General features: G+C 53.4%; 2 protein-coding genes and 1 long non-coding RNA gene across 10 annotated transcripts in view; 2 read left to right on the forward strand and 1 right to left on the reverse strand.

The window, feature by feature from the left end:
* The first annotated feature begins 249 nt into the window (after positions 1–249).
* CTSZ (cathepsin Z) lies at positions 250–9389 on the forward strand. The gene is made up of 6 exons (XM_004282319.4): positions 250–536; positions 992–1155; positions 4628–4807; positions 6971–7121; positions 7513–7675; positions 8768–9389. Exons 1-6 carry the CDS (start codon positions 394–396, stop codon positions 8876–8878), a joined length of 912 nt encoding a protein of 303 aa, XP_004282367.1. The 5' UTR covers positions 250–393; the 3' UTR covers positions 8879–9389.
* A 1-nt stretch (position 9390) lies between these two features.
* Positions 9391–20796, reverse strand: NELFCD (negative elongation factor complex member C/D). Of its 8 annotated transcripts, none has more exons than XM_049699156.1 (15): positions 20657–20796; positions 16453–16568; positions 16115–16224; positions 15166–15275; positions 14745–14852; positions 14108–14260; positions 13753–13883; positions 12922–13087; positions 12496–12630; positions 11948–12087; positions 11106–11220; positions 10677–10739; positions 10458–10598; positions 10028–10157; positions 9391–9930 (listed from the first exon to the last, which is right to left on the reverse strand). In XM_049699156.1, exons 1-15 carry the CDS (start codon positions 20741–20743, stop codon positions 9896–9898), a joined length of 1740 nt encoding a protein of 579 aa, XP_049555113.1. In that variant the 5' UTR covers positions 20744–20796; the 3' UTR covers positions 9391–9895. The 8 variants fall into 8 exon arrangements, with proteins under 8 accessions (XP_049555113.1, XP_004282366.1, XP_049555111.1 ...); XM_004282318.4 differs by having other exon boundaries at positions 10677–10772; XM_049699154.1 differs by having other exon boundaries at positions 10458–10772; positions 13753–13841.
* A 96-nt stretch (positions 20797–20892) lies between these two features.
* The window catches only part of LOC117197655 (uncharacterized), a 98913-nt gene continuing 92386 nt past the window's right edge, over positions 20893–27419 (forward strand). The window contains exon 1 of the long non-coding RNA XR_004478396.2: positions 20893–26925. This is a non-coding gene — a long non-coding RNA (uncharacterized LOC117197655). The remainder of the gene's footprint in view (positions 26926–27419) is intronic.

The following is a 27419-nucleotide window of genomic DNA, read 5'->3' on the forward strand; positions in this document are numbered from 1 at the left end:
CCCCTGCCCATCCCCGGAGGCCTGGGCCCACGTGGGATGCGGGGAGAGGGGCACCTCTCCAGGGCCAAGGGTCCCAAGAATCCAAGGTGGGGATGCCCGAGAGTGAATGAGGTCTGACGGATGGGAGGCTCGTGGCTGGTGGCCGGGTCGGGTCTGGGGTCAGCCGAGGCCTGGCGCGTGACCCGAGTCCGGGCGGCGGGCCGTGCGGCCGGGCGGGGCGGGGCCGGGTCACCGGGGGCAGCCGCGCGCCCCGCCCCGGGGGAGTGTCCCGCCCGCGCGCAGCCACCTTAAGGGCCGGGCGGGGCGGCCGGGGCGAAGGCTGGCGGAGGAGCTACCGGCGCGGGATCCGAGTTAGGATTCGAGTCGGGGTCAGATCGCGCCGGCGAGGGAGCCATGGCGTCGTCCGGGCCGGCGCAGCTGGTGCTACTGCTGCTCGTGCTGCCGGCGGGCGCGGCGCGGGCCGGCCTCCACTTCCGCCCGGGCCGCGGCTGCTACCGGCCCCTGCGGGGGGACCAGCTCACCCAGCTGGGGCGCAGGTCGGGGCGGCTGGGGGGTGGTCAGGGGCTGCCCATCTCCCGGGGCTTCGCGCCCTCTCCCGCCTGGGGGACCCTGCCGCCTCCTTGGGGTGCCAGGAACCAGGACGCCCAGGCTCCCTTGACCTCTGAGGGTCAAGGCCAGCCCCGTTGCTTTGGGGGCGCGCCCTTTCACATTTGTGGGGTTGGACGAGGCGCACCGGTGCAGGAGGCAGGCTAGCCTCGCCGCCCTGGCATTTGGAGCCTCGCTGGCGGAGCGGTCTGGTTCCTGCACTGGGGGGGCGCGTGTGTGCCCTGCCCACTTGAGATTCCGAGCGGGCAGGGGCGTCTCCTGGCTGAGATGGCCCTCTCACGCTCGCTCTCAGTTTGGGGAAGGGAGAGGGCGCTGGGGAAGGTGCCTGCGCGCCCGACCCCCAGGGGCCCCAGTGCTGATTCCGGTGGTGGTGGTCTGTTCCCAGGACATATCCCCGGCCTCACGAGTACCTGTCCCTATCGGATCTGCCCAAGAACTGGGACTGGCGCAACGTGAATGGGGTCAACTACGCCAGTGTCACCAGGAACCAGCACATCCCCCAGTACTGTGGCTCCTGCTGGGCCCACGGCAGCACCAGTGCCATGGCGGGTAGGTCGGGGACTTCGGCCCCTCTTGACCGTGGGCCAGGAGGGCCCGTCCAGCTGCCTTCTTTGTCAGTACTGGCAGCTGCAGCCCAGGGTCCTGGGGGCCTGCAGTTCTGTGCCAGGACTCAGCCTGGCATGGGGCGGTGTCTGCGTCAGGCCTAAGGGAGCGGATGCCCGGCAGTCACAGGACTGAAGACCTGTGACAAACAGCTCCCAGGAGCCTTATCTGTCCCGAAGCTTGTGAGCTAGGCCCTTGGGGATCAAACCACAAACTCACCGAACACCCTGCTGGTGCTTGGGTATGCGGAAGTGAAGCTGCTTTTCGGCGTAGTTAATATTTGAAATGAATGCCAGCCCTGGGCTTGGAACATTGAGCAGCTGGCTGTTTCCTCATCTGGGCCTTATCCGCCTGGCTGCAGCGAGGGCGGGAAACCTCGAGGCCGGGAAACCTCCAGGCCAGGATTGGGGGGCGGGGAGGGATCCGAAATCAGCGCCGCTCCAGAAGGCTGCTGGGCCTGCCTTGGTAGGGGAGGGAGGGGGACTTCACACCAGCCTGGGCCTTCATTCAGCTCGGGGTTCCGGGAGCCTGCAGTCACGCCGGAATATTTTGAACTCCTGCCCTGCGGCATTGTGTTAAGCCAGTGTGTGGCTACCGCCCCTGGCCTACGCTGGACGGCTCATCCCATGTAAGCCTCCTGGCTGCCCTGTGATTGCTCCCACTTTGCAGATGAGGAAACTGAGGCTCCGGCAGGGAGGTCAGGAGACTAGGCCTTTATGGGAGTGACAGCTGGGAGCAAAGCGCGGAAGCCGGGCTGTCTGTAGGATGAGGGGTGGGGCTGGCGTCTGGACCCCAGGGCCAGCCAGCTGCACTGGGGGCACCAGGCAGGGCCTCGTGGGGGCCCCGCCCCATCTCTCCTGGGGGCTGGGTTGCACTTCTGGCCCTTCAGGGAGGAGGAGGGGGGGCGGCTAGGCTGAGCCCCATTTTATTTTGTTTTATTTTATTTAAAAAAATGTGTTTTGGCTGCACCGCGCGGCTTGCAGGGTCTTAGTTCCCCAACCAGGGGTTGAACTCCGGCCCACAGCAGTGAACACGCTGAGTCCTAACCACGGGGCCACCAGGAAACTCCCTCAGCCCCATTTTAAGCTGTAGGAGCTCTTCTGGGCAGCTGGGGAGGTCCCTGACCTGGATGGAGATGGTCAGGGCCCCTGGAGAATGTGGAGCAGAGGCTTAACCACTGGAGCCGCTGGGAGACTTCAGGGGCCCAAGGCGGGCAGGCAGGCAGGGTGTAGGTGGGCCTCGAGCCAGAGGCTCAGGGCGAAGGCCTGGCAGGAATGGCGCACTCCCTGGCCTGGAGGAATTGAGAGGGCCTTTGTGGCAGGGGCCTAAGGGTGGGGGGGGGGAAGCTGAGAAGGTCACCAGGGGCCCTACCCCCAGGGGAGGGGCCCGGCAGAAGCCTGAGGCATCTTAGGGAGGGAATCACATGCCAAGATTTGCATCTGTAGAGGAGGGCGGGGCCTGGAGGCGATGCCGTGTCCCTGCTCAGAGGTCCGCCCTCCACCTGCTGGAGTGGAGTCTCCTGGGCAGATGACTGCTTCTCCCCTCTTGCTCTCCAACCCCTAATGGCCTCCCTAGCAGCAGGCGTCCTCTTTCTCTTTCACTGAGAAAACGGAAGCCCCCAGAAGGGGACTTCCACGGTGCCCGGCCCAGCTGTCACCTTCCCTCCTGTCCCCGGCCGTCCAGCGTCTGAGCCCCTGGACAAGGCCATCCCTGCTGATGCTCAGACCTGGCCAGCGCTGAACCCCACCCCGTCTCCAGCCGCCATCCCACTTCTGGGCTTCTGGAGGGGCCTGCAGTCCCCACCTTCTCCCTGCTAACCGGACCCCCTCCAGTCGCCTGCCAGCTCCTCGCCAAGGTCACCGGCCCGGGGCCGTCAGGGGCAGGTCTGGTTGTTGCCCCTGGGCCTCGCCCCGCCCTGTTGTGCTCGATCAGCCCCTCCCCGAAATGCTTTCCTCGCCTTTAGCCACAGGCCCCCAGTCTCTGTCTCACCGGCCCCTCCTTCATCCCCCCCGCCCCCCCGCTTAACTTCTGGACATTGGGCTCCCCGGGACCCTGCACCTGGACTCCGCCTTCACGCCCCCCCGCGGGACACCTCAAACCTCACGTGCTCCTCCTTTATGCCACCACCCTCACCCCCAAACCGGTTCTTCCCCGGCCTCCCTGATCACTCCAGGAGAATGCTATCCCTCCCTCGCTCAGGCCCAGGCCCAGAGGCAGCCGGCCTCCTGCTTTCCACCCTCAGAACATCGGGCCGCAGGGCTGCACTCTACCTTCCAAGCACCGCTGCGGAGCTGCCGCCTGGTCCGCCTGCTGCTCCCCTGGTGGAGCAGCTCAGACCCAGGCCGGGTCCCTTTTCTGTTCCGCTTGAAACCCTGCGAGGTTTCAGGCAGATAGAACAAAACCCTGACCTGCCCGCGGAGCCTGTGTCAGCTGGCTCCCTGTTCCGTGTTGGGACCCAGTTTGGACACCAAGAGCTGAAGAACGGGCCGGTACCCTCAGGCGGGAGGGGTTATTGGGTGAAGCAGTGTCAGCTGCAGGGTCAGCGAGGCCGGGGAGGAGGCTTGAGTGCCCAGGGCGGGCACGGCGGGAGGCTGCTGAGGAGCTTGGGGAGACCTGCGGGGGCTGGAGGGCGGTGCTCACCCGCACAAGGGGGTCCGCGGAGGAGCACTGGGCGGTGCGTCCAGGGGCGCTGGGGGAAGGGCTGGGGCACGTGCTGGTGACCGGCCGTGGGTTCCACAAGCCCTGTGGGGCCGCATGTAGAGCCCTGTGGGCCCAAGGGCCTAGGAGGTGACCCCAGGGGTGTAGGGGGCCTGGGGCTGCAGGAGGGAAGGAAGGGGGCGCCTGGAGGGGGCTGCTGGTGGGTGGAGGGCCTGGCCGCTTGCTCGCCGTCATCAGGGAAGGAACAGGAGCAGCTGTGGTGAGTTCTGACCTGGAGGTGGGAACTCGGGATGCGGCCACGAGGTGGGCGGCTGCGGAATCTTCGCTCCGGGAGGGCGGAAAGCAAGGTGGCGGGCCCATGGTATGGTTGGCTGCAGGGCCCCACAGGATGCTGTCTGTACAGGGAAAGGGGGGCAAGGAGCGGGGGGCCGTGGCTGCCCTCAGCCGTCCCCAGCTGCCCCGTGGGGTGTGTGGGCTCAGGCACGTGGGGAGTGAGAGTGGGGTCGCCGACTGGCCCCTAGTCTGGCTCCCCGGTGCCCTCGGGGATCTACCAGCCTTCAGGCAGGACACGCCCGGCCCTGCCCAGATGACATTCGTAGTGGGGGGAGGGTGGGCATCGGTACCAGGAAGGGCCCGGGAGGCCTCTCTGGAGAGCAGGGACCCCAGGGAGCAGGGGAGGGCCCTCCAGAGCGGGATGCGTGGCCCCCGGGGCGGCAGGCAGTGGGGTGGGTGCTGACCAGCATGGGTGCTGCCCCCGCAGACCGGATCAACATCAAGAGGAAGGGAGCGTGGCCCTCCATACTGCTGTCCGTGCAGCACGTGATCGACTGCGGCAACGCTGGCTCGTGCGAGGGGGGCAATGACCTGCCGGTGTGGGAGTACGCCCACCGGCACGGCATCCCTGATGAGACCTGTAACAACTACCAGGCCAAGGACCAAGGTAGGGCCTGCTCATCCCCCAGACGCTCGCTCTCTCTCGCTCTCTCTCTCTCTCTCTCCCCCCCCCCCCCCCGCCCTTTCCCCTCTTTCCAGCGCATGTGTGGCCTGGAACCCAGGCCGGCAAACTTCTCAGGGCTTGTGGCCGGGGCCCTGGAGAAGGGCGGGATGGAGCTGGGAGCCCCCTGCCGCTGTGTGTCTAGGGGGACGGTGGGGGGGGGGGCGGGGACGGGAAAGGTGGGGCCTGGCATCCTTGGTGGGAAGACCAACAAAAAAAGGACTTGGGATGGGGGTCTCCAGCCTGCGTGCCCGGCGGCCAGGCCGGGCCCTGGTGTTTGGGTTTTGACGTGTTGGCATTTTGGTGGTTTCATGGCCCTTTGTAAGGGGATCGCTCATCAAGGGAAGAGTGTTTTCCAGGAGCCGGGAGTGGCGAGCAGGCAGGAAGCAGGCGGGCCCGGCCTGCTTCGAGACCCTGGTCCCGGCCGCCTGCGTCTGGGTGGATTTGGAGCCGAGGGCGCTGCACGGACCAGCGGATGCAAGCTGGCCTGCGGCCCTGGAGTCGGCACGGTCCTTTCAGGGTGCTCCCCTTGGAAACCCAAGGAAAGAAAAAGTCCAAACCCTAACCCCACAGTGGGTAGTTTTAAGTCACCTGAGCTCCCTCGTAACCAGAGCAAAGAGCTGAGACCAACTCAAAAGGCCTTTTGAGACAGGAGTGGGGAGGACGGGGGTGTGTGTGGGGAGACCGGGGGGCTTTTTGCCCCCGCTTCCATCTGTAAAAGGTGTGCTCAGGCCCCTGTACCTTCTGAAGGCGCCATCCCACGCCCACAGGCTGCCCCCGCCTTGCCTCCCAGGCCGTATTGCCCAGCCAGCAAGCATCTTCCCAAACTGGTCCAGTGAGTTGTTGCAGTGATAGATGCAGCAGGCGTCAGAGAACCAAGGAGAGGAGTCCAGGATGAAAGGGAGCAGGGAGGGCCCCTGCGGTCCTCGGAGCCCTGATCCACCCAGAACCGGTCTTGTCTGTCCTCGGCCAGGCCCCTCCAGCCCACCTGGGACAACAGGGCCAGATGGAACTCATCGGCACCTGATTGTTCGCAATAAGTAGTCCTGTCTTTTTTTTTTTTTTTTGGCTGTGTTGTGTCTTCGTTGCTGCGCACGGGCTTTCTCTAGTTGCAGCGAGCGGGGGCTACTCTTTGTTGCGGTGTGCGGGCTTCTCATCGCGGTGGCTTCTCTTGTTGCAGGGCACAGGCTGTAGGCGCGCGGGCTTCAGTAGTTGTGGCTCGTGGGCCCAGTAGTTGTGGTTCGTGGGCTCTAGACTGCAGGCTCAGTAGTTGTGGTGCACGGGCTTAGTTGCTCCGTGGCATGCAGGATCTTCCCCGACCAGGGACCGAACCCATGTCCCCTGCACTGACAGGCGGATTCTTAACCATTGCGCCACCAGGCAAGTTCCAGTAGTCCTGTCTTTGTATTAGCAAATGTGGCCACAGATCCACCTTTTTTCAGGTTGTCCTGGGCATTTGGTGTCCAAGGGACAAATTAAACCAACAGTTTAATCCTCAAGGAGTTTAATGTCTTGGGGAAGGAGTCTGGATAGATACAAAACTATAACAGAAATAGGTAATGTGAAAGCAGTAGAAAGTGGTGCTGTGGGCCAAGGCAGGATGGACAAGGTGAGAAGTAATACTGTCTAGGGCCCAGGAAGGATGCAGGAGACGGTGTGGAGTCTTCCAGATCTAATAGCTGCACTGTTTTTTGAGGCCTAATTATTATACCTTCTCAGACTGAAAGAATAAGAAAATGCTTATTTTTTCCCCAAACCTGGGGAAACAATACAATCTTATTAAAAGTGAATAATTTAATTACACTCTATTCTCAGCTGTAGAGTATTGTGCAGAGGCCTTTGTCCCTGCTTTAAAGGAAAAGTGGAGCTTTTGAGCACCTACTATGTGCTAATTAACGTTTCTTTCCACTGAGGCCCGGGGAAAGGCTTTTTGTAACTCCTGCAGCTGAAAGAAGAGGGTAATTAAACACCCGAGGGCAAGAAGATTTCCATTATTAGCTGATGGATGGAGCATTCAGTTAGAAAAGTGGAGTTTGGGTCTGGGCGTGCTACTTTGTTCAGGGATTAACGGGGAAATGGCCTCACGCTGACTTTCCGTGCTGTCCCCAGAGTGTGACAAGTTTAACCAGTGTGGAACATGCACTGAATTCGGAGAGTGCCACGTCATCAAGAACTACACCCTCTGGAAAGTTGGCGACTACGGCTCCGTCTCCGGGAGGGAAAAGATGATGGCAGAAATCTATGCGAAGGGGCCCATCAGGTGAGCTTTGAGACCCCTGCCCGCAGAGGGCGTGCACGCTTCTAGTAAATGGGACCCAGGTGATTTTCACCCCTTTCCTTCTGGCCAACTTTACCCACAGGGCTGGAGACAGCTGCCACGTGAGTTTTCTCAAAAGTAAAGCTCAGTAGCCCATGTGCCCCTCGTAGGATTATTGTGAGGGAAGGACACATCCATGGACAGCTCCCAGAGTGTAGCCAGTGCTCTGGGGCAGCTGGTACAGCTTTGGTAGGGAGGATGCCAGGTGAGTAACTACAGAAGTTTGGGCAGAATCATCAGGTGCGTGTTATTTAAGTTGGATCCACACGGCTCTTCCTAACAACGGTCAACGATGGCTATTGAAAGCGCTCATTCTCTCCCTGCTTGCTCTCAGCTGCGGTATAATGGCAACGGAGAAGATGTCTAACTACACCGGCGGCATCTATGCTGAATACCGCAACAGGGCCTACATAAACCACATAGTCTCCGTGGCCGGCTGGGGTGTCAGCCATGGGACGGAGTACTGGATCGTCCGGAATTCGTGGGGCGAACCATGGGTAAGACATTTCCACTGCGACTCCTCTCACTTGGATAGTTCTGGGGGTTTCGTAGCTGAGAACCGTGGCCCTGAGCAGAGGGGCTCCAGGCTGCAGACACGTGGGGTGAGGTCCTCCTGCGCTGCACGGGGGCTGTCCCCGTCCTGTGCCTCGTAGCGCGTTTGCAGCTTCCCCGGCCCCTACCCGGTAGACGCCAGATGCTCCTCCCCGCTCCCCAGCTGTGACATCCAGAAAACGGCTGCAGACATTGACAAATGTCTCCCGAGGGGGATGGGGGCTGAGAAGTGCTGCTTTAGAAGTTTCCATTTAGCTAGCTTTTATGCCTTTACAGCCATCTCATTCTTTTTCTTGCCATACTTTCGGCTCTCCTAAGTAATACCGTGGAGTTTCTTCAAAAATACTTTTTGAGTTGAGTCAAAAACCCAGGGGAATTAAATTAACTGGCAGAATTTTCGTTTCTAAGACCTAGTATTAACCATTAACAGCTGAAGACACAAATTCATTGTTATGAAATCAGGGATGGTGATTTTTTTTTTTTTTTTTTTTTGCGGTACGCGGGCCTCTCACTGTTGTGGCCTCTCCCGTTGCGGAGCACAGGCTCCGGACGCGCAGGCTCAGCGGCCGTGGCTCACGGGCCCAGCTGCTCTGCAGCATGTGGGATCCTCCCGGACCGGGGCACGAACCCGTGTCCCCTGCATTGGCAGGCGGACTCTCAACCACTGCGCCACCAGGGAAGCCCAGGGATGGTGATTTATGTCGAAGTGATGAAATGTCAATATTTTTTATTAAACGACTATAAATGGGGATATTAATAGGTAGTCGAGTCATCTGGTCTAAAGAGTCGATCAACATTTTAGTTAATTAGCTCTCGGCATAACAGGGCCATGCACCCCTCGTGTTGAATATTAACCAAGTTGAATATTTCACAAAAGCTATTTCCCAACAGGGGTCCCAGAAAAGGGAAGGGTCAGCCGAGCGGGTGGCTGGGACGCTGCAGACCCCCCGAGCCTGAGGCTGAGTGAGAAGGGGAGGGGTCCGTCTACTCGGAGCGCAGACGGGAGCTGAGCTGATGCATGGTCCCACTCCTCACAGGGTGAGCGGGGCTGGATGCGCATAGTGACCAGCGCCTACAGAGGTGGCAAGGGTGCCGACTACAACCTCGCCATCGAGGAGAGCTGCACATTTGGGGACCCCATCGTTTAAGGCAGACGTCTCCAGAGGAGCAGCTCTTAAAGAAATGATCGCATGAGCCGTAACCAGAGGGGATCCCACCTTCACGGGCACTGGGGTGGTACTGCCGTGGTTTGAAGGAACTGGGGGTTGGCGGTCACATACGTGATGGCCGGTGACGGCCCTGGGCGCCCAGGAGGGACGGCCGCCGCGATGCCGCACGGGCTGAACGCGTTCTGGGGTGGGGCGGGGAGTCGCGGCGGGGGGACGACCCAGCACCTGCACGGGACGGCTTCCTGCCGGGAGGACGGCAGCGCACCATCTACCTGAAGAAGCGTGAGCCACCAGGCAGCGAATGATGTGACCTCCGTTTTCTTCAATAAATGATCTGGCGACTGTGGTCTGTGATGTATTTAAGAGGTGGAACATTTCAGACTTGTCATCACCAGTTCCTCTGTCACCCTGCAGTCAATGGTGGGGCCGAGGGGGGATGGCGATCTCAAGTTGCCCAAGGGATGAATAAAATGCACACTTCACAGCAGAACTGAATCTGAGTGTTTTATTTACACACGAAAACAACATTAACACCGGGACCTACACCTTCCAACCGCAGAAGGGCTTTTTATTTGTTCTCGGAAAATGAAAGCAATTGCAATAATACGAACTAACCAATGGAGCCTTGTGAGAAAACTTAAATCAATCAACTCTGAAAATAGTTCATCTAAGTGTCTCAGTTTCTGAATTTCCACCCCCCCGCCCCGGGGCTGACAGTTGGCTACATCCCAAGAGGTGACGGGAACCTAGTTCCGCTACTGGGGAAATACTGTAAACAGGACTTGGGGGCAGCCCTGGACTCACGAGGAGACGGGACTGTTCCTAGTAGCTGTTACACTGCTGACATCTTCCTTTTTAAAAAAGTTATCCACCTCCTCCCACCACAGCCCACTTCCAAGACGCTGACTGGGCCTCTTCAACAATAGCTTTTGGAAAGGGTTTTTCCACAGCGGGTCTCCTGGAATGTTCTGCTCCAGCTCTGGAGGATGCGCTGAATCAGTTCACCAAGATGAAGTTAGACTTGCAGTGAGCTTTAGCAAACGGAAGGAAAACAGGCACTGGGTTAGAAGCAGGAGGGAAACAATGACATCGAAAACTGCAGCCAAGAGACGCTCACGCCAACCCTACCTATAAACTCTGTCACAGGGTCGTGTTCACCTTCTGTTTTAATGGTGCCGGCGATGCTGTCGTTCTCCAGGATAGGAAGGAAAAGCTGCACGAAGTCAGAGGTGTAGGGGGGCGCGATGACGTCGAGCACCTACGGGGAGCACAGCCTGTGAGCGGCTCCGACTACCAGTCAGACGGCAACAGTGTGGCGAGACCCCTCCCCCAACCCCCGCCATTCTGCTTCCTGCCGACAATCTCCGACATTAAGACGCCCAGGGGCCAGGCAGGTAAAACACTGTTCCTGCAGGTAGGAGGTGCCTGGTAGACTGGCATCCGTGTCACTGTCATCACCGTGACTCTCCGACGGCACGGCTCCGGAGTGCGGTACCAGATGACTACATCAAGCCAAGAAGGGCGCTGCCGGGGGAAGCGGTAACCGGCGCGCGCTGACCTCAGTCACAAAGTGGCGAATGAGGGAGATGTCGGTGTCCAGCTTCTCCAGACACTTGCGGATGTAACTGACCACGGGGAGCACGTAGCCCCGGCTCAGCAGGTGCACCATCCTGTCCAGGAGGGTCTTCTTCAACTCGAGCTGCACGGGTGGGGCGACAAGGCTGAGAAAGGGGCCGCCTTCCCGCTGTGCAGCCCAGCCCTCGGGCTGCCCGCTCACCTGCTCCATCACGTCCAGCTGGGAATGCTCTGTCTCGAAGAGCTTCACCAGCAGCTGCAGGACCTGCGGGTGGAGGAGCTGGTGGCAGGTGCTGATCTACAAAGAGGCCAAAGGGAGCCACCCTGAGCGCTATGGCCAGGCCTCTGGGCTCCCTGCCGGCCCCAGAGAACCGTCACCAAAGACAGCTCGCGGCTGAGGACGGCGGGCCCAGCACTCGGCCCAGGGCCGGCCAGCCTCTGACCCATTCCTCATCCTTTCAGGGACACTTGATAAAAACGGAGAGATCTGTGGAGTCAACGAAACTAGCTCCTTAAAAGGAAACTCCTCATTTAGAACAGAAATAACCAGCTCCGGAAGGACTGCCTTCTGAAGGCGGGGAACAGACGTGCGAGAGCCTCGGACCGGAGCTGGGAGGTCCGCAGCCCCTACCTCGTCCAGCAGTGCCAGGTGCACCGGGGTGTGGTCCGTCTGCAGCTGGAAGTACCTCGGCTCTGACACAGTCCAGTCCACCCACTTCAGCACACCCATGGCCACCACTGGAAACCTACAGGTAAACAAGGCAGAACGCTTCCTTTACACAAAGTTTTCTAAAGGGCAAACCCCAGAACAACACCAACGCAAGCCAGCCCATCACGTCACTCTACAACGTGCTCTGCCAGGGAGACACGATGAGCTAAGAACAGGCTGACGAGACCAGCGTCCTCTCAAACGCGCAGCTCGAGAACCCGAATCCCACGCTCAGCTGACTTTGGACCAACTTTGCTGGTTTGAAAGGAAAAGACCATTCACGCAACACTCCACGAGCCTGGTGGGCTGGGCTGAAGCTTACTTTTATTTAGCAAAGCCTCTCTTTGTCACTAGGACAAATTAATGGAGGAAGATTCAAATGCCTAAGAGGCCACCCTGTGTGTCAGCTTTTCTAGTGAATGCTTATTTTAATAATTGGCGTGACACCCACCATTTCTGTCTAGGTGATACTCTGTTGGTCTAACTTTTACTGTAAATAGAGCCTCTTCTTCAAGTCAATTGTTGTAATTCTGGTTGGTCTTCCTTTTTCTGAGTCTAATTTGCAAACAGACTTCTGGCAAGTAAACACCTGAAAATTACTCATGCTGCTAGAACAGTTTAAAGTGCTCTCCCTCTATTTACGAAAGAGAAAATAAATACGATGAATAAGTATCTCTGAATCTGTTTTATTTTTTGAGCTTTTAATATGAAAGCTCAAACCTGTCCTCCCCGGAGAGTCAGGGTTAGAAGCTCCACGTGCTCACCTGATACACTGGTAGAGGGTGCTCAGCTCGGCCACAAGCTCAGACGCCCCTTTGTTCTCATTGCAACACAAGTTGTGAACAGTCTCAACAGCTTTCGATGTTGACTTCAGCTCGTCCTTATTGATGCTGACTCGCTTGTTCTGAAAACACATGAAGGCGGTGAATCCCGACGGTGCCCGCGTCCTTGCAGTTGGGGTAACCTGGCCTCAGCCCTTCTCTCTGCAAACCCCCGTCCCTGTCTCTGAAGTGTCCCCGTCACACAGCGAGACCGTCCGCCAGGGAGACCGGCGTCCGTCAGTGGCTTAGGGAATCGGTTTCGTATCTTTAGCCACACTTCAAATTACAGTTTAAATTAGTATCGTAGATGCTGTGCACCTTTCCATGAGACATTTAGCACTTTGACTTATTTTATGCAGAAACACTAGAAAAGACATTTCTGACACTAGTTGGGCCCGTGATTCCCTGCAGCCAAAATTCCCAAATTACACCACAGAGAGGAGGTTTCTGGCTCCGTAAAAAAGTCCATGAGTTCTCAGAACTGACAGTACCTTCTTCCAGGTCTCCACCACGCTCGCTGCATATGCTAAGATGTGGATGTACTTATGCTTGTGGTCCTGGTTGATCCTGGCCCCTGGTTTAAAGAGTGACTGCATGAACAGGTCCAGGAAGGCTGGCACCCGGATCTGAAGAGAAACACACAAACACACTGAAAAGGAACACAGGAGTGAGATGGCAGGTAAGTCCACACGCACCCATGGCAGGAGGGCCCACTCACGTCCACCACTGCATGTGCTTCAGGGTGTGTGAGGGCCGAGGATGTGATGAGGAAGGACCAGGGAGAGGACAGAAACATTTCAATAGGAATGTGCACTCGCTGACTTCAGAGAATTAAAAGGAACAACTTTCCAAAGGAATATACTTCCGATAGGCACTGAGGGTGTCCCATCTTAAGGTTAAAATGAAAAGCAACTCACGAGTTCAACAGGAGGCGGGTCCATGCTTGTAAACATCTTGAACAGGACTGTGATGTCGGCCGGATTCAGGGCTCCCTTGGACAACATAGCCCCAAGGGCCTGACACGCCCGGGGGTAGGAGGCAGCTGTGCCCAGTGCGAGCGTGATCTGACTGGCGTCATGGCCTCTTGATGAAAAAAAATCGTACATCCCATCATTGATGAGGTGGCGCCCTGTCCTGCCCTCTCCTTCCTTCTCTCTCCTTTTCCTTCCTTCCTTCTTTCAGATTTATGCTTTGAACTGTTGAGGTCCCTTTGTTTTTTCATATTTCTCTCATCCACTGGTACGTTTACTAACTGACCCATGAAAGCAACATTTAGAGCTAACTGGGGAAGAATGGTTCAGTACAGCTCAGAGGCTTCCTAAAAGGAACCACGCACTTCTTAAGTATCTTAAGCCTCCATTAGTAGACAATGAAGCTAATAGGGGCTAGTTTTGTTCTGTAAGATATGGACCACGATCTAACCATCAGACTACTAAAGAGCTATTTCAGGACTGCTGCCATGTGCCACTGATGAATCCCAATATATTGGGAATTTAGGTTCATAAATACACTTAGGTTCATAAGTACAGTGAATTCAACGATAAGCAAATCGTTTACCAAATATTCATCGAAGCAAAACTTTACGAAGCAAGCTCTCTTCACGTATTTAAAATTAGCCCGACTTTTTCAGCTCTACTGGATAAAAGCAAGTTTACCTATCTGTCAAAAACAGGAGGACCTAGAGTCTTCGGTTGTGGACACAGGGCAATGTGGTAGGGGCGAGAGCGAGCTGACAGGCAGCCTCTCACCTCTCCTGGGCGAAGCGCTGGACCTCCTGTGCGGCCCTGCGCACGGCCGAGCCCCCCTGCTCCTCCTGGGCCAGCACGGACATCAGGGCCTGGGCGAACAGATACGTGTGCTCCCCGTGACACACCATCTTCTGGAAGACGGCAGGGAGACAGTGTGTGGGGTTTCAGGACCACAGCAATGACAAAGGCAGACAGAAGAGTCGGACTCCGACAGTTCTGCACGCAAGTCCCCACCTGGGAAGGTGCCCTGCGCCCCACACACTCTCCACAGTAAAGAGCATTTCCCGTTAGAAGATGCATGGCCCCATGCGAACGGCCTCCTCCTGATCTGAGCCACATCAAGTAAAGCGCTTACAGCAAACTCGGGGAGATTTTTTTCGAGGTTTTCTTCGCCTCCGTCCAAAATCGTAGCTAGAGAGGTACGAAGCACTCTAGAAAACACCTCCAGCTGCTGGCAGGCCGTGGACACGCTGGTGATCTCCCCTTGGTACCCTGCGTCGGAGATAAGCTGCAACATGGAAGTAAGCGCACACGGTGCTGGCGAGCCGTGCCCGGCGCCCACAGGAAGGCGGCCGCTGGCCGAGCCCGGGGTGAGGAGGGACGGGCGCTGGGCGCGGGTCTCAAACTTCTGCTCGGGTCCCCGCTTCACCACTAACTAGGTTGGTGGTCCCAGTCAAGCCCCCCACCCTTGAGTCTTCGTGTGTGAGACGGAGGAGATGGACCAGGCGCTGTTAGAGGCTCCTCTCCGAACGCAAGGCTCTGTCCCCTGTTCCTGCCCAATCCTAAAACACAGTCCACTCGATCCCCAAACATACAAAGTCTATGCTTCTCTTTCTCGATGTTTATGACTTACTAAAGTGAAATGACGAAAACCTTTACAAATAAAGCACATAGGATCTTTTCAAAGGACACAGACCAACAACCAACCAAGTCAAAATCACCCTCATTCATAAATACTTTCATCTTTTCTCAGACTCTAGGACTCTTCCTACCTTAACAGTGAAGTTGAGCATCAAACAGTCTGGGTGGGCTTCAGCCAGTTTGTAGAAAAGGTCTCTCCACGTGGTATGTGCAATCATTTGTTCAAGCCAAGCGGGGGTCTGACAACAAGCAAACAAACAAAAAGCAAGGTAAGAGGCCTAGCTTTCGCCTAAGTGAAGGTGACGTCGTGGCAGCAGACACAGCAAGAGCCCCTGGGCTCCTGGCTCTGCCGCGGTCCCCGACACAGGAAGAAGCAGGCCGCGGGCTGCTGAGGCTGCTTGGTGGCCGGGCGGCTGAGCCCAAGCCCCGAACACCCCCGCAGCGTGTGGAAGCTCCAGCCCTGACTGACACAACGCGCCACACTCCACCGTGAGGTGGAATCAGCAGAGGACTCTAGGAGCTGGAATTAAAAAAGGGAAAAAGGTTCCTCACCTCTCCTTCTTCAGTAAAGATAGAATCTGCTTTGCGGGGGTCGAAATGTTTGATCAGTAAAGTCTTCAGATGATTTTCCACAGTTTCCTGAACCTGCACTGGTTCAACACCTGAAAGAAAATGCAAGCCACGAGATGGAAAATGGCAATCTCTCAATTCACTGTGTTATTTTAGAAAAAGTCGACAGATCAAAAGTTTACGTGCAAATCAGATATCACAGAACTGCTTCTGACCACTTAGGATCTGGGGCCTCTTATAAAAATTAATATTACTCATATTCGATGGTAAGACCCAAAAAAGAGTCCAGGGCGAAACACACAAGGATGCTTGTTTACGTGGAAAGGACAGTGACATCTTCGAAGCCTCGCTAGGAACAAGGACAAATCGCCAAAATGGAAAAACACCCCCCCTCCCCCATGGCAGAACAGAGCAGATGCCAGCCAGGGGGCACACTCATGTGTGATGACTGTGACAGCAGGGAGTCAACTCGTTTACGGGCAGCACCCACCCCACGATGCCATCTGTACTCAGCACAGAGGATTTACAGTGAGGCGCTACTTGGATCATAGTAGCTAAAAGCCATAATCATGCCCAGTCCTAAATTAGCCATGATTTCTGCTTGCTATAATAGACCTCTTAAAGATGACACACTGAACATACGCCATATAATCCTCTACTTCTACAACACGGTAGGGAAAACAGCTCAATGAGAATCACATTTGCGGGTTATCTGTGAACCTCAATTATTAAATCAAAGATAAAAACCAAGCCGATGAAAATGGGTAAGAAGTTCACTTCTTACTGACAGAGGTGTTAAAAACCAGGAAAACAAACAAACAGAAAGAACCAGGAAGACAAAGAAGGCCTTTCCAGTGTATCAGCATGATGATGACCCAGCAGCTCTGTACTGTGTTGGGGGAAGGGCCAGGACCCCACCCCCACACGGCACCTGTCTGAATGAGCCACTCGGCCAGCAGGTTGACGGTCTGGGCCACAGCAGTGTAGTTCTCTGACAAGAGCTGGATAACGTTCTCTGGAGACCCTCCCGCCTGAAAATACCTAGAAAAGAGGAACAAACAAGCTGTGACACTCAAATGGACACAGATGGGCATGGGGATGGACAGCCGTGACAGGGTGAGGGGGAAGACAGGTTATTCAGGCTTCTAAAGTGGGGGGACCCCTAGAGGCCTTCCATTCCCGTACCACATTCTTCTGAATTTCACGTATCAGCTTTTGGGTCTATTACACAACTTTCTCCTCCCAGTGCAAACAACTTTTCTCACATACCTCTTTAGAGTGTTAAAGATGGAGGGTTCCATTATATAATCCCGGGTAGAAAATTTATGTAGGCATTCTTGCTGGACCTCGGCATCATCTTCTCCCTCTCCATAATCATCCTCCTGCTGTTGGCAAAAAGAGCCAGGCTATTCTTCATTACTACAAATATCCTGCTATCTCACCTTAAACCCGTATAACGCTGTCCATGTCAAAAGTGTTCCACGGACTTCCCTGGTGGCGCAGTGGTTAAGAATCCGCCTGCCAATGCAGGGGACACGGGTTCAAGCCCTGGTCCGGGAAGATCCCACATGCCGCGGAGCAACTGAGCCCGTGCGCCACAACTACTGAGCCTGCGCTCTAGAGCCCGCAGGCCACAACTACTGAAGCCCATGCTCCACAACAAGAGAAGCCACCACAATGAGAAACCCGCGCACCACAACGAAGAGTAGCCCCCACTCGCTGCAACTAGAGAAAGCCCACACACAGCAACAAAGACCCAATGCAGCCAAAAATTAATTAATTTTTAAAAAAAGTTTAACGTATGTCATTTCATTTGACTTTCATGACAATCTCATGAAGTACGCTGGACAAGTAACGAGTGGCTAAGAAAACGGAATCCAGAATCATACCAAGTGAGATTGTATGGCGACTCCACGCTGGCAAACTTGTGTATGCGGTCATACAAGTTACCGCATCTCATGCAAGACACCTCACCTGGGCATCCATTTCTGTTCTACTGAACAAGGACAACAATGGGACCTACTCCCATTTGGCTGCTGTGAGGATTCCAGGAGCTAATTTTCAGAAGAGCCAAGCACAGCACCTGACATTTGGTATGAGTTCAGTAGGTGTTAGCTACTGTCTTCACTATTACTATTTCATATGTGCCACGCATGGAAGGCTTTCCAACAAAGACTGAGGAAGTGATTCTCGAAGGCCATTTGCTGTCCATTTGCTGTCAGAAAGTGAAGCTCACTGGCTCGCCTCCAATCAGCAGGCCTGCCTGGATACTAGTCCCTGTCCTACACGGCAGCGACCTCAGGCAAGTCGCTGAATCTAAGGGCACAACAGGATGATGATGTGATGACAGAGGACTGAATGACCCCAGGGTCTGTCCAGCTTTAACGCTGTTACCAACAAGCAGATGCTTTTTGAACACTCACTATACTGAGCACTGTACAGGAAACCCAAGAAACTGTAAGACAAGAGATGGCTTTTTCTGCTGAAGGAGTTTACAAACCAGTAACTGCCCCTAACATAATGGGGTAAGAGCTAGGCCAGAGATCAGCAAACTACGCCCAGGGCCAAATCCATCCTCCTTTTGTCTTTGTAAATAAAGCTTTATTGGAACACAGCCACACAGCCCCCTTTTTAAAAACATATTGTCTATGCCTGCTTCCCCCCTATAAAATGGGCAGAGTGGAGCTGTGACAGAGACCTGCAGAGCCAACAATATTTACTGTCTGGCCCTTTCCAGAAAAGCTTGCCCACCCCTGATGCAGACTTACATCCTGAAAGCAGTGCTCTGGGAGAAGGAACACGATTCCTTCACTATGGAGACCGGGGAGTCTTCTCTTGGACCTTATTTGAGTGGGAGCCTCGAGCAAGGCTTCTGAAGGAAGGCCGGCCTTTGCCCCAAGAGGCATCCTTGGGTGTCTGGATTCTCGGGCTTCTGCCCTGGGCACTCATCTTCTCCACTGCATCTTCTCCTGGGTCGTGCCACTTCCCTGCTCATGAATCTAGAATCTAGCCTGGATCTCTCTCTGTCAAGCTCTAGACTCAAGCATTCAACTGTCAATTCTCACCTCCACTCACATGTCCCACTAGGACGGCAAACTCAGTAGATTCCAAACTGACCTCCTCTTTTCCCTCTAAACAGATCTGCTTCCCACAACCCATGTTTTTGTAAAGGACTCCATCATCTCTACCTGTTACCTTAAACTCACAAACCTAGAAGAGGTCTTCAATTTCTGCTCCCACATCCTGCCCAAAGACCCATCAATTCTCCCTCCCACATGTCTAACCAGCTTGGCCCTTCCTTCCCTCTTTCCCTCTGCCCTTCCTTATTTGGGGCACGCTCGCAGTTGCAATGGTCCCCCAGTGGCGTGGTCTCATTCCTTCCTTTCAGTCACCTTTCACACTGATGCCACCATGACCTTAATAAGCCACAAATCTGATGTCTCTTTCTTGCTTAAAGTTTCCTATCTCCCTCAGAAAAGACAGCAGGACTTCACCCTCCCACTCGCTTGCCTCCGCAGTGTCGTCCCTCGGCACTCCCCACTGGCAATCCGCAGCCGGAGTAAGCTCTCTGCACTTCAGTACCCTTAGCTTCTGTCGTCTGGACTGAATGTCACAGCAGCCTCCTTACACATCTTCCGGCCTCCCCCAGATCCACCCACCATGGGGTTAAGTGAACAGAATTTGGGTCACAGAAATTGATCTTCCACTGTCTCAAAATCCAGCTCATGCCACTCTTCCTGTTACCTTTCTTGACTTTCTTTCCTCCATGAAGTCAGAGTTAGAATGAACGTGAAATGAACATCTAGTCCACCCCTCTCATCAGGGAGAGCCTATCAGAGTCAGTGGGCCAAATCGGGATCATGCTTAAAGTTCCGCAAACCTGAGACTCCCCAGCCTCCTGTCTGTGGGCGTCTAGGCCTGGCTCTGCCATCCCTAACTGCTTAAGCAAAGGCCAACAACTGGAGTGCTCAGTTTATAAAATGCGAATGTAGCCTAGATCTCTCTGCACTTCAGTACCCCTTAGCTTCTGTCGTCTGGACTGAATGTCACAGCAGCCTCCTTACACATCTTCCGGCCTCCCCCAGATCCACCCACCATGGGGTTAAGTGACTAGACGGCCCTTAGATATGCCCTAGTTGTAGCGCGTTGTGACCGGAAGGCTTCGGTGGTCCGGCTGTTTGCTCGAGTGGAGATGGAGACAAGACCTAAGTGGGATCCCCATTCCTTCATGTATGAGTTTCATGACCTTGGGCAGGTCACTCGGTCCTCCCGTCTCACTTTCTTCATTTTCAACATGAGCAGAGTTAACACCCAACTCAGTATCTTGAGTGTGGAATGAGATGATGCATGAAAGCACCTAGTCGGCACAGATTTTCAATTAGCTACATCTGACTCTATCTCTCCACTCTAAGCCTCCAACACCCTGGAATGATCCAACACGTGAAGCTTAGAGTGTCACTCCCTGCCCCCAACTCTTGAACAAGTCATGCTTTTCAGTAGCTCTCAAAGGCCCTTCAGAACCCACTGCTTCCACCAGGCAACTAACCACACAGGCCTCCTTTCAGCTCCTGGAACACAGCGCACACCTTTGCATCCCTGTACCCCGGCTTCAATGCCCTCAGTGCCCCGCCAGCCCCTTTCAACGGGGCACGCCCCACTCCAGGCTTTCTTCCTTCAAAATATCACTTCAGTATGTTCCCCAAACACCTAACCTTGACTCTTGTTAAAAGGCAGGTTCCTAGGCTCCGCTCCAGACCAACTCCTCCCAGGCCCCAGGGGAGGAGCCCGGGAAGCTGGGTTTCAAACATCACTGCGGGTGGGTCTTCAGATGAGAATCAGGTTGGGGTCCCCTGGCCGAGCGACTGCGCCCAGTTCCTACTGTGCAACCCCTGGCTTCTGGGGAGAAGGTTCTGAGCCTCCCTCAGCTTCCACAGCAAACCCTTGAAGGTCAAGGATGGACGATCCTTTCCTCCTCACTCAGGCCAAGGACTGATTACATCAGCCAGAGCGCCCAAGAGTATGGTTTACAAACAGTAAAGCACATGTGCGGAAGTCCAAGTTCCACTTTTCCGCCCTCATGATGCTGAGTTGGATTGTTTTAAAGATTATGGCTACTTTTCGCAGTGTGTGTCTGGGCCCAATCCTCCACCTTCGAGGTGCTGTCTGACCCTCCCGGCGGGGCTAGGAAGTCCCAGGACCCGGCCCCGAGGCCGCCCCAGGGTGATCGGAAGGTCAGATCGGGTCACGACTGGGGGGCGGTGCCCCTGCGGCCGGAGACCGTCACTGGGGGGGACCGGGTCCTCGCCACGCATCACCGTCCAGTGCCCCCCGAGAGGCCGCGCGCCCGGGGGGGTGGTCGAGCGGCGGGAGGGGGCGGGGCGAGCTGTGCTTGGACCACGCGGCGGGGGCGGGGCCGGCCCGCCGGCGACGGAGACCAGCAGTCCTCGTCGGGGGCGCCCGGTGCCCCCCTCACCTGGCCGCCGTCCGCCTCGTCGCCCCACTCGGCCGCGCTCCCGAAGTAGTCCTCGTCCATGATGGCGCCCGGCGCGGCCCCCGCCATCCTCTCCCGCGAGCGCGCGCGCGAGCACGGCGCATGCGCACGGCGGACGGGCGAGCGCGCGCGCGGCCCCGCGGCCCCGCCCCCTGCGGACGCGCGCCTCATCCCAGGCGGGAAGAGCAGGGCCGGGGCGGAGGGGCGGGGCCGGCGCGGAGGGGTGGGGCGCAGAGGGCAGCCTGCACGCGGCAGAGGGAACCACCCGTACTGATCCAGAAGCGCAACCTGTTTGGGCCCCAGGGATATTGGATCGGGATAGAAGTTTGGAACTAGACTCACACGTGGCCTGGTTTCCGGTGCCAGCTCTGGGTCTTTTTCACTGGGAATTTTGGTCCTCTGAGCATCAGTTTCCTCATCTGACACCTGGGCACAAGGGCAGGGCCAACTTATTGGGCACGGGGTTTATGATATCACTTATATGTGGAATCTAAAATAATAATACAAATGAACTTATTTACAAAAAAAAAAAAATAGACTCACAGACATGGAAAACAAACTTATGGTTACCAAAAGGGAAGGGGGAGGAATAAATTAGGAGTTGGGATTAACAGATACACACCACTGTATATAAAATAGATAACCAACAAGGACCTACTACTGTACAGCACAGGGAACTATATTCAATATCTTGTAATAACCTATAATGGAAAAGAATCTGAAAAAGTATATATATATTCTGGATCTGAAAAAGAATATATATGTATATACAGGTATAGATATATAGATCGCAGCCACCACTTACAGAGGGCTCATCAGCACTGTGCTTTCATGCATCCCTTCTTTCCTCATCTGACTACTGCTTATTGTGTGTCCCTAAGTGCCTGGCACTATGCTACTCCTGGAGCTCATTGGTGAACAAATTGAACATCACCCTCGCCCTGGGGGAGCCTGTATTCACTTGAGGGAACAAACAAATGAGACAATAACAGAGCGTGACAAGTGCCGGTTGGTATTCTGTGATAATAGGAGAGCCCAACTTTGGCAGTCTCTAAGAAACTTATATTTGAGCTGAGAGCCATATGGCAAAAGGAGCAAAGCAAGCCGGACCAAGGAGAGAACACCAGGAGAACAGAGCTGCTGGACAGAGGCTGGGCGTGTGTCCTTGGAACCCAAAGGCCACTGAGACTGGCACCTGGCAGGCCAGCGAGAATCCTGGATGAAGTGGGAGAGGTAGGCTTGGGGAGGTGGTGGTGGGGAGTTGGGTTTTTCACTGAGGACTCTTCGGAAAGATGTAATGCATTAACATATGTAGAGCACCAAGCGTGGAGCTTGCACACAGTAGGTGCTCAGCAAGTATTAGTCATTATGATAAGGATGAGGGAACTTGGAGTTGGGAATGCAAGTTAAGAGGCCTCAGTGAGAGTTAACGGGGGCTAAGAAGGGGCCGGGGCGGCTGCTGCGAGATTGAGGTTAAGTCCTGAGGATGCAGCAGACTTGGGGATGGCTAGGGAGACAGCCCGGGAAGATGTTCCTGAGACTTGCAGCCTGTGTGCCAGGGGTGGAGCACCACGGAGACGGAGAGCCCAGGGGGCGGGCTGGTTTCTGCACGGGACCCTAATGAGTTCGATAATGAGTTCAGATTGGGTCGTGCTGATTGGAGGTGCCATGGGAACACCCATGCCTGGATGTCTTGCAGGTGTCCAGAGGTGGGAGTCCGCGGCTCTGGATTAAGTGACTCGGCTCCAGCTTCTGTTCACGAGATTAAAGTGTATTAAGTTAATGAGTGTCCCTGCTGTTGGCTTGTTTCAGGGTTCATTTTCATTTGCTTTCTGAAAATGTTGCAAAGAATGGATGGCTGTTAAACTCCCACTACTTTTCCTCTTGGAATTTTTTTTAACAGTACCTGAATTGAAAGCAGGCAAATTAATGTATGTATAACTAATTGCTTCTATGGAATCAGGGATTATTTAACTCACCTCTCTCTCAACCAAAAAGTTACTTATTATTAAATGGATTAACAAACAATCCCTAGTGAAAGCATTACATTCCGTCTGTAAGTAGCAATGATTGAGAATAATTCAATCTATAGGTCTTGCCTCCTGAGATATCATTGACCTGTTGTTTTTGAAAAGCCTCATCTAAAATGTCCAAATTAGCTTGCATTACTGAAAACAAGGACTCTAAAGTCTTTTAAGATATTTTCCTATTTCAGAAAAATTCTGGTGGAGAATTTCCTTGGAAATGAGAAGTTGGTTTCACTTAATCCATTCAAGAAATACTTACTGGGTGCCTACTCGGGGTTATGGGCTGTAAACCATAGACGCTGTTTATCTAGTGCTGATGGCAGAAAAGAGAAAAGAAATGTCTCTGATGATAGGGGAAGTGCGGAGAGGAGAGGGCTTGACCTCAGAGAGAGAGGTCAAGGGAAGCCTTTCTAGGGAAATGATGTTTAATCTGAGACTTCAGACTTGAACCTGGAGGACAACAATACAAAGAGGGCACAGTAGAGAAAATCCAAGATGACAGTGAAAGAAAATGACTGGAGAGCAAAGATGAAATGGGGAGGGAGAGACAGAGAGACAGAGATCCAAGCAGGAACCATATGCCCTAGAAACTTACAAGTGGTTTGGACTTTATCCCTGGGGTAATGGGTAGCGTTGAAAGCTTCTAAACACAAGAGTGACATGTCAGATGTAGGGTCTTCGGAAGGTCATTCTGGCCGCCATAAAGAAAGGGTTTGAAGGGTGCAAAGTGGAGGTTGGGAGACCAGTTAGGATGCTGTGGATGAGACATCCAGGTGAGACTTGATGGTAACTGAGACTGAGGCAGGTGTGGGGATGAAGTGAGTACATTTGGGAGAGGCTTAGGAGGCTGGACAGATAGAATCTGAAGGGTCTTATCCGGTGAGTGTATAATAAACACACCAATATTTAAATTCCTCATCATATAGGTAGTTTCTAGTCGTGCTTCAGCCCACTCCTCTCTGTCTTCCGTCTCCTTCATGCCACTGAACTACACTTGCCAATGTTAACATTTCTTTTGTACCCAAAGAACACCGCTGGGTCTTCAGTCTGTTTGATCTGTCGAGAGTAAATGCACAGGCAGCTCTGGCCTTCTTTTTTTTTTTTTTTTTTTTTTTGCGGTACGCGGGCCTCTCACTGTCGTGGCCTCTCCCATTGCGGAGCACAGGCTCCGGACGCGCAGGCTCAGCGGCCATGGCTCACGGGCCCAGCCGCTCTGCGGCATGTGGGATCTTCCCGGACCGGGGCACGAACCTGTGTCCCCTGCATCGGCAGGCGGACTCTCAACCACTGTGCCACCAGGGAAGCCCAGCTCTGGGCTTCTTGAAACACTGTCCTTCCTCGGCATCGGCAGCCCCACGCTTTCTTGGTTTTCCTCCTCCTTGCTCAGCTGTTCTGTCTCAGACTCCTTCCCCTCTTGTCCCTCTACTTGTTCTCTAGACACTGCAGAGCCTCGGGACTCAGGCCTGGACTCTTCCCTTCCCCACTCTCTCCCTAGGGGATCTCATTCACCCCCATCTTTAAAGCCATCTCTATGCTGAGAACTCAAATTTGTACCTGCAGCCCTCGTGTCTGCTCTCATCTCCGGACTCGTGTATCTACCGACCCAACTGCCCCTTGACCTCACCCTTAGGCTTCTCCATGGGCATCCCAACATCTCCATTAGCACCCCAAACGTGGTGCTTCTGCCTTCTTCCCCTCTCAGGAAATGGGGCCACCAGCTCCAGGTACCAATACCAAACACCTGCAAGTCATCCTTAACTTCTTTCCCCTCCCCCATCCAATCCAAAGGCAAATCCTGTATCAGTCCCACTTTAAAAACACACCTCACGTCTCTCCACTTCTCCCCATCTCCATTGCCACCGTCTTGGTCCAGGTTTCCACTAATTCTCACCTAGACACTGCAGGAGCCTTTCTCAGTCTTTTCTCCAAACATCCACAGAGTTTTTTCTTTTTTAATTTTGCTGAATCACTTTATCATAAAGGAAAAAAATCCAAAGATTGCAAAACTCCCCTATTTTTTGGCTATAATTTGTATCCTTATGATGCAAGTAAAATGAACAAATACTTACTGAACTTCTAGATGCAAGGTTACATACCACAGAGGGAGCAAGGTGACCAAGGTGACTATGACCCATGCCATCAAGAAGCTGAAAATTCACTAAGGAGAGAGATCATTTAAATATGAAGGTGAAAATGACATTGGCTGTGACAGAAGTGCTGATAAAGTTTTCCTGAAATCAGAAAAGGAAGATTTTATTTCTTTTTTTATGTTCATATTTCTTTTACTTTTTAATTTAAAAACATTTTTTATTTTATATTGGAGTATAGTTGATTTACAATATTGTGTTAGTTTCAGGTGTACAGCAAAGTGATTCAGTTATACATATACATACATCTATTCTTTTTCAGATTCTCTTCCCATGTAGGTTATTACAGAATATTGAGTAGGGTTCCCTGTGCTATACAGTAGGTCCTTGTTGACTATCTATTTTACGTATAGCAGTGTGTATATGTTAATCCCAAACTCCTAATTTATCCCTCCCCCGCTTCCCCTCTAGTAACCATAAGTTTATTTTCTATGTCTGTGAGTCTGTTTCTGTTTTGTGAATAAGTTCACTTGTATCATTTTTTTAGATTCCACATATAAGTGAGATCATAACGACATTTTATTTTATTTCTTTTTCCCTCCTGCCCATTTTATTTCACTTCTGACTGAGATGGTTAGGCACTGTTTCTTGGGAGAAATGCTTTTGAGCAGATACTAAAGGGGTAGGCAGAATTTGAGCACGTTGAGATTAGAGGGAAGGGCATTTGAAGGGGAAGGACCAGGAGGGAAGGTGTGAGAAGTAAGGAATGGCTCCGTTTGGTTGATCATAGGAAAGAAAAGGGCCGTGGGAGAGAAGGATGGGAAATAGGGTGAGATCGTGGAATGCCTTGAATTACATGCTGAAGAGTTTAACCTTCCTCCTGTGGGATATAGGCAATGGAAAACTATGATAGTTTTTGACCAGGAGTATCCCATGAACAAACTTTAATCTGATGAGAATGATCTAGCAATGGTGTGTACGATTTAGACGGTATACAGTTTTCATCCCTTAACTTCCTTTCTGCTTCTCCAAAGTGACTCACTGGCCACCACAAAGTGTTTGAACACTCCTGTCTTCAAGAGGTGGGGCTTAGTTTTCTGTCTTCTTGAGTGTGGGCTGAATGTAGCTATTTCATTCTAATGAATGGAATAAAGCAGGGACAGGGTGAGATTCACAGAGTAGGTCATAAAAGGACACTGTGACTTCCATCTTGGTCACACTGTCCCTTGGGTCACTTGCTTTGGAGGAAGATCGACACCAAGGTGTGGGCAGACCTATGGAGAGAACCACGTGGTGAAGAACTAAGGCATCCTACACCAGCCAAGAAAGTGAACTTGGAAGTGTGTCTCCCCCTCCCATTCAAACCCCAGCTGACATCTTGACTGCAGCCTTGCGAGAGACCTTCAATCAGAAACACCAAGCTATGCTGCTTCCCAGTTTCTGACCTATAGAAACAATGAGATAATAAATGTGTGTCGCTTTAAGCCAATACATTTGGGGTAATTTCTTATGAAGCAAAAATTAATGAATGCAAGTACCCAGAGTGATCTTTTAAAATCAGATTATGTCCCTCCTCTGTTTGATACCCCTCAGCGGCTTCCATTTCACCTGAAAGAAAGACAAACCATTTTCTCACATCTGGCATGATGACAGAGTGGGATCAACAAATCCTGTCCCCCAAAGCTGGACAACACTGTCAAAAATAGTCACTGCAGCCTTGTGCAAGCTGACCGAAGGCATTCAACAACCTGAGAAGCGTTTCTTAATGAACATGACCAAGCTTCAGGTGAGAACACCGTGAATCTCTGACATTTTTGCCCATGTATGCTCCTACGCTTGAAAGCAACAAGGGGAATACGATTCACGACTGACTTCTCTTTAGAAATAATGGAGACCAAAGGCAGCAGAATGACATACTTGAAATGCTGACATAAGACACACTGTCAAGCAAGAATTCTCAGTCTAGCAAATATAAAAAATGAAGGTGAAATATATGCATTTTCAGATAAACAAAGACTGAAGAATTTGTTGCTAGCAGACCTGCCTTACGAGAAATACTAAAGGAAGTTTTTCAACCTGAAATCGATGCTAGGCAGTGATTTGAATTCACAAGAAGAAATGAAGAATACCAGAAATGGTAAATATAAAAGATTCTGTAAGTAGATTCCATTTCTTCTCTTGCCTTTTTTTTTTTTGGCTGCATTGGGTCTTCGTTGCTGTGCACGGGCTTTCTCTAGTTGCAGCGAGCAGGGGCTACTCTTTGTTGCGGTATGCAGGCTTCTCATTGTGGTGGCTTCTCTTTGTTGCGGAGCACGGGCTCTAAGCGCGCGGGCTTCAGTAGTTGTGGCATGCAGGCTCAGTACTTGTGGCACACGGACTTAGTTGCTCCGCGGCATATGGGATCTTCCCAGACCAGGGATCAAACCCGTGTCCCCTGCATTGGAAGGTGGATTCTTAACCACTGCACCACCAGGGAAGTCCCATTTCTTCTCTTGCCTTTTAAAAAATATATAAGATTGGACAAAGTGATAATTGTAACACTGTATGGTTGGGTTTGTAATAGCACAAAGGATTGGTGGGGGGGATGAGACCATAATGGAGCAAAGTTTCCAGATTTTACTGAAATTAAGT

This window comes from Orcinus orca, chromosome 16 (genome assembly GCF_937001465.1).
Source record: "Orcinus orca chromosome 16, mOrcOrc1.1, whole genome shotgun sequence".
In the NCBI taxonomy this organism is placed as follows: domain Eukaryota; kingdom Metazoa; phylum Chordata; class Mammalia; order Artiodactyla; family Delphinidae; genus Orcinus; species Orcinus orca.